The following is a 6,248-nucleotide window of genomic DNA, read 5'->3' as shown; positions in this document are numbered from 1 at the left end:
TTCATAACCCGTCCAATGTAGAAAAAAAAAAATTAAGTGGAAAAGAGTGTTATCTAGACTATAACATTCAGCATGGAAATAGTGACTATAAATAAATGTAAAGAACAATGCCATGTAATGTAAAGGACAAATCGAATAGCTCTCATTACATCATCTGGCTTCTGCAAGGACAAAAGGTAATTTTTATATTCAGATATTCATGATGCCTGGATTATTGAAGTCTTAAACCATGTATGTTTTAGCCATGAAGTACAGATGTGTGCATGCCTGCTAAGTCGCTTCAGTCTTGTCTGCTTCTTTGTGACCTGATGGACTGTAACCTGCCAGCCTCCTCTGTCCATGGGATTTCCAGGCAAGCATACTGGAGTGATTGCCATGTCCTCCTCCAGGGGATCTTCACGACCCAGGGATTGTACCCATGTCTCTTATGTCTCCTGCATTGGCAGGCGGGTTCTTTACCACTATTACCACCTAGGAAGCATGAAGTAGAGATAGATTGGTCCAAAAAATCACTTGACTGGAAGCTAAAAACTATTTGTAGAAGATGGAAATAACTTTCTGTGACTTAAAACAATTTTTTTTTTCTATTCCAAGGTATGGTGACATGGTACCGAAAACCATAGCAGGGAAGATTTTTGGTTCCATCTGTTCACTGAGTGGAGTCTTGGTCATCGCTCTACCTGTCCCAGTGATCGTATCCAACTTCAGTCGGATCTACCACCAGAATCAACGAGCAGACAAACGAAGAGCGCAAAAGGTGAGTATTCAGTTCTGTGCAACCATGATTTAGCATCTCCCACTCTGTAAAGTGAGCTTTAAAATCCCTTACTGGCTATTCAGTGTTCTGGTTTGGGTCGATAGTTGCATCAGTCAGCACAAGCTAAATTATACTACAGTAAAAAAGAAGCTTAATATCTTAGTGACTTAAAGACAAAGAGTATTTCTTAATCATGCTACAGATTACTCTGGTGATAGAAACTCCATCTTAACAATGTACATCTGCAGTCATCAAGCAGAGGTAAAAGGACATGATGAATCACAGCCTGACCCAAAAACTTCCTCTTGGAAGTGGACCAAGTCACTTCCATCTCTATTGCATTAACCCAAGTAAGTCGCTTGGTCACGTGTAACTTTAGAACTGGCAGAACAAGATAATCCTACTATGCAACCACAGACGAGAAGAAAGAAATATTTGGTGAGTAGCACTAATGACAACAGTAAAACCAATGATAGATTCTTGGCAAATTTTATTAGAATCAGATTTGTAGATCTGATTCATTTAGTCTCTGTCCATCAGAGATCAAGCTGGTTCCAGTAGACTGGGGCTATTAAAGGGCACCAAAATATGTCTCAGATGTCCACCATAGTTGACACAGGAAGTAGGAGAAATCTGATCATTAGTAGCTGAGTTTTATTTTTGGCCCAGCACTTTACTGTTTCTCTGAACTTCACATCGATGACCTCATCCATCTCAGAGGAAACAGGTTGCATATGCATCCGTGAAATGGAGAAAACAACACCTACCTCACAATAAGATTAAGATTATATGCAAATGTATATAAATCTATATAAGCATAATATAATGCTATTTATTGGTGGCTTCCCATGTGCGAGGTATTGGCTAGATGTTTTAAAAATCATGTAGTCTTCATAGCAAGTCTAGGAGTTACTTACTATTACTATTTGTACTCATAGATGAGAATTCTAAACTACCCAAAATTTGAGAAATTCCAAGATTACATACCTTACAAATTGGAAATCTCTCATTCAATCCAAGGCACCTGGCTCCCAGGTTCATACACTTAAACACTATAATAGATATCTCCCAAAAAAAGTTAACTAAAGGTGAGCACATAGCCTCTCCCCATTCTTTGTTAAAGTAATCACCTTGAGAGTCAGAGCCCTTGTTGCTTAGAAATAATTATGGAAATCTTTTATAATTTCCTTAAGGCTACGGAGCTAGATTTCCAGGATTCTTCATGGATACTGTATCATGTCCTTTAAGAATAGGTTTGTTTTTTTAAATATTCATAAACTGTGACTAAAGTGGATGCACAATCTAGATAGTGTGGTGTAACTATAAAATACCACGAGAGATTCTCGTGCAGTTCGTAACTAGCTTTGTAGGTAATTCTAGAACAAGGTTTTAAACATGTTTTTAGACAGTGTTGATGCCTTTAGTAAAATAAAAAGTATACTTTATACTTCATACAGTATACAGTATTGTTGTTGTTGTTGTTGTTTAGTCACTAAGTCATGTCTGCCTCTTGCAACACCATGGACTGTAGCCTGCCAGGCTCTTCTATCCATGGCATTTCTCTGAAAAGAATACTGGAGTGGGTTGCCATTTCCTTCTCCAGGGAATCATCCTGACCCCATAGAATGGAACCTGTGTCTCCTGCCTTGTCAGGTGGATTCTTTACCACTGAGCCACCAGGGAAGCCCCATATAAAGTATAAAAATCTCATATAAAGTAACTCTTTGGAAATGCAAGTTAATCAGTGTGGCCACACAGCATGTTGTCCGGAGAATTTGTTTTTGTCCATTGTCAGAGATCTGCTCTCTTTAGCAAGAATCACTCTTTCTGCCTTGTACTTTCTTCCTTTACAGAATCCCCCATTTTTTGGACAAGCATCTAGTCTTTAGTTATTGTAGAGAATGATGACAAATAAAACTGGTAATCCAATAAACAAGGAGGAGTAGAAAAAGGTACCCTCTTGGGCAATTGTAGTCTCCTGTGGGTCACACTGTTCACAAACAGAGATGGCGAAATTTTGTCTACAATCAGCCTCCGTCATGCCTTGTCACATACCACAGCTTTGTCTCTGCCCACACACTACAATCCCTCTACTGGACACACAAGTGCATTGTTTAAAATAACAGAAGTCTGGGCTTTCCTGGTGGTTCAGTGGTAAAGAGTCCTCCTGCCAATGCAGGAAGATCCCACATGTTATGCAGCAACTAAGCCCGTGGGCCACAACTACTGAGCCTATGCTCTAGAGCCCAGGAGCCGCAACTATTGAAGCCCTGGTGTCTTAGAGCCCGTGCTCAGCAACAAGAGAAGCCACCACAATGAGAAGTCCCAGAACTGCAACCAGAGAGTAGCCCCCACTCTCCGCAACTATAGAAAAGCCCACATGCAGCAACAAAGACCCAGAACAGCTAAAAATAAATGAATAAATAAAAATTATTTAAAAACAATAACAGAAATCCTGCAAAAGCTTAGCTCTCCAGCATCCATCCATCTCCCTTCTAGAAATTTCTTCTTTAGTATGAGCTATCTATCATTCATCTTCTGAACACCAAAAAAAGAGCTACCTGCATGAAAACTGTAGGAAATACAAATATGATTTTCAAATAAACCAACATTCAAAATATATGTATTTTTTAAATTTTGTCATCTGCAACAAGCAAATCGATAAAGAAAATCTTAGAATATTTGAGAAGCTTTTCTATCTAAATAAATTTAAAATGCATAAATAAATATGGTATTTAAAAAGAACACTAAATTGAAAAGTATGTTGTATGAATTTTTTAATCTTTAAAGTATCTCTATATTCTAAGTTTCTGCCATAATGAGTGAATTTTACATACTGTAACTACTAGAATAATTGGCTTAATAAAGTCAAATATAATAACTTAAAGTGACAAGTTCAGTAAATAGTCTGTGACCAATAAACTGAACATGGTTATCCAAGAAAGAAAGATAAATATGGAACTAAATAAGTCACCAAAGGGTATTTTCTATTTTCCTTCCCAAGAAATGTCTTAAAAAATAATAAACATTTATTAGGCTAAAATAATTTAGATTTATCTGAAACTGGGTGATTTGACAAATATCAAAGTTATGCAGAAATAACCAGCTAAATTCAGTCAAGTAAGATGTCCATTCAGTAAAAAGTAGCAGTCAAGCTGAATAATAAATAACAAAATGCTTTTGAGGCCAAAATTTTTTATATGTAATCCCACTGCCAGCACCAAGCTCAAGCAAAAACTTATACAAAATAAAAAATAGGTATGCAAACAATACTGTACTCAAAGTTTTAACCACTTTGTGGAGGGTTTAAGTAAAAAATGAGAATCTTGCATACCGGCACTTGCCATTTTCAATTATAATAGCAAATGTTCAGTATCTCAAGAGAAATCCTCTTCTACACACACACACCCCAGGATAGAATGACAGAATATGAAGAGACACTTAATCTCTTTTCTTACTCTCTTCAGATTTCTGAATCTTACTGTCCCAAGTCCTACATTCTCAGTGAAACCTTCCCTTAGCAGTCATTTCTCTCTTTCTCCCAAATCTTATGTCACTTGCTATCTCTAGTCTCCATTTGACAATTCTATTTGACTCTATTTTTTTAATTAATTTATTTTTTATTGATGGATAATTGCTTTACAAAATTTTGGTTGTTTTCTGCAAACCTCAACATGAATCAGCCATCAGTTCAGTCAGTTCAGTCGCTCAGTCGTGTCCGACTCTGTGACCCCATGGACTGCAGCACGCCAGGCCTCCCTGTCCATCACCAACTCCCGGAGTTCACTCAAACTCACATCCATCGAGTCAGTGATGCCATCCAGCCATCTCATCCTCTGTCGTCCCCTTCTCCTCCTGCCCCCAGTCCCTCCCAGCATCAGAGTCTTTTCCAATGAGTCAACTCTTCGCATGAGGTGGCCAAAGTACTGGAGTTTCAGCTTTAGCATCATTCCTTCCAAAGAACACCCAGGGCTGATCTCTTTCAGAATGGACTGGTTGGATCTCCTTGCAGAATCAGCCTACATATACACATATCCCCTCCCTTTTGAACTTCCCTCCCATCTCCCTCCACATCCCGCCCCTCTAGGTTGATACAGAGCCCCAGTTTGAGTTTCCTTAGCCATACAGCAAATTCCTTTTGGCTATCTATTTTACATATGGCAGTATAAGTTTCCATGTTACTCTTTCCATACATCTCACTTTATTTTTGACTTTTATCTTTTCATGAATAGTATCTTCCTAGCCGAAGTTTAATATGTCTTGAGAGCAGGTACCATGTCTTGCATTGTGATGCCTTATACTTATTTCCATTTATCAATCTCCTATTTCTGATCTTCTGGTTGAAGGCTAGCATTCAACAGACATTTAGCATGATGCTCCACAAGACCGAGTAAACCAATTAACTTGTAGTATTGTATGTAGTAAACCAAAAGAAAAGTCGTGAATGAAACCAGTTCTTTTTCTAACACAGTACCTGACTATTGTGGCTATTCAGTCACTAAATGGCTATTCAGTCACTAAAACTCAACTGTTTCTTTTTTCCTCAACTTAGAACTACTTCTGCAGTAGTGGTTTCTGTAACATGTAGGTTTTCTGTTATGGAAAATATGTCATTTTCCTTTGTCGGAGGGTATCTTTGAGTAGTGTGTGTGTCTCATTCATGAAAGAAAGTAATACTTCTTAATACTGAGCCTAATGCTTGGAGAAAGACATAGGTGAGACTAGTAACTATGATATAGGTAATATAATTACATGCAGTGGTTGCAAAAAAAAGGGTGGGGAAGAGGAAGGTCAAGGGACGAAGGGAAGCAAAAAAGGCATTGAACGTTCCAGGACACCAGTGAGACTTTAGGATTGATGTTTCAACCATAACCCCTTTCTGGAAACCTAATGTATATTTCTATTACTTATTTCTGAATTATTACATCAATTCTAAATCATTTCCAAACGTGCTTGTCATTTCCTGTTGTTTTATTGTCTGTCCTGAAATCCTGGCTGCACACCACAGCTTTTCAAATTAAACATTTTCTACCTTCCAATTTCATTCTCGAGCATTGTCTCAGTATTTTGAGTCATCTAAACGCTGTCGTGACAACAAACAGTGAAATTTGTCTAGTTTTCGCATCACTTATAAAATGATTTTTGTACAGAGTATTATTTTAACCTGGAATTGGCACACAGGAAGAAGAAATTCACAGAGGAAGAGAGAGGGGGTTAGGTTGAAGCCAGATGCTATCTTAATGCTTTTTTGAGAGCTTCAAACATCTCAGTGTTACTGTCAAATTCTGTGGGTGTTGGTAAAAAGACACCTTGGTACCACTTTGGAGGGAAGTTTGGTAAAACCTAGCAAACGAAACACATGCACGCATACCCTTTGACCTAGGAATAGTTCTACTTCTCGAAATTGCAGATCAGCTCATCATGACATTCCAAGAAGGCAGCATTGCTGGTAGTAGCAAAAAAAAAAAAAAAACCCAGAAAATTCATTGTG

At 38.0% G+C, this 6,248-nt stretch overlaps 1 protein-coding gene across 1 annotated transcript in view; it reads left to right on the top strand.

Annotated features, from left to right (window-relative positions):
* The first annotated feature begins 599 nt into the window (after positions 1-599).
* Positions 600-6,248, top strand: part of LOC104987034 (potassium voltage-gated channel subfamily D member 2-like) — a 15,706-nt gene continuing 10,057 nt past the window's right edge. Inside the window, exon 1 of the mRNA XM_010837798.1 lies at positions 600-757. Within this exon, the coding sequence (XP_010836100.1) occupies positions 605-757 (153 nt within the window). The 5' untranslated portion in view covers positions 600-604. The remainder of the gene's footprint in view (positions 758-6,248) is intronic.

This window comes from Bison bison, unplaced genomic scaffold (genome assembly GCF_000754665.1).
Source record: "Bison bison bison isolate TAMUID 2011002044 unplaced genomic scaffold, Bison_UMD1.0 scf7180017864080, whole genome shotgun sequence".
NCBI classification, from domain to species: Eukaryota; Metazoa; Chordata; class Mammalia; order Artiodactyla; family Bovidae; genus Bison; species Bison bison.
This window is presented reverse-complemented; position numbering and strand designations above follow the sequence as displayed.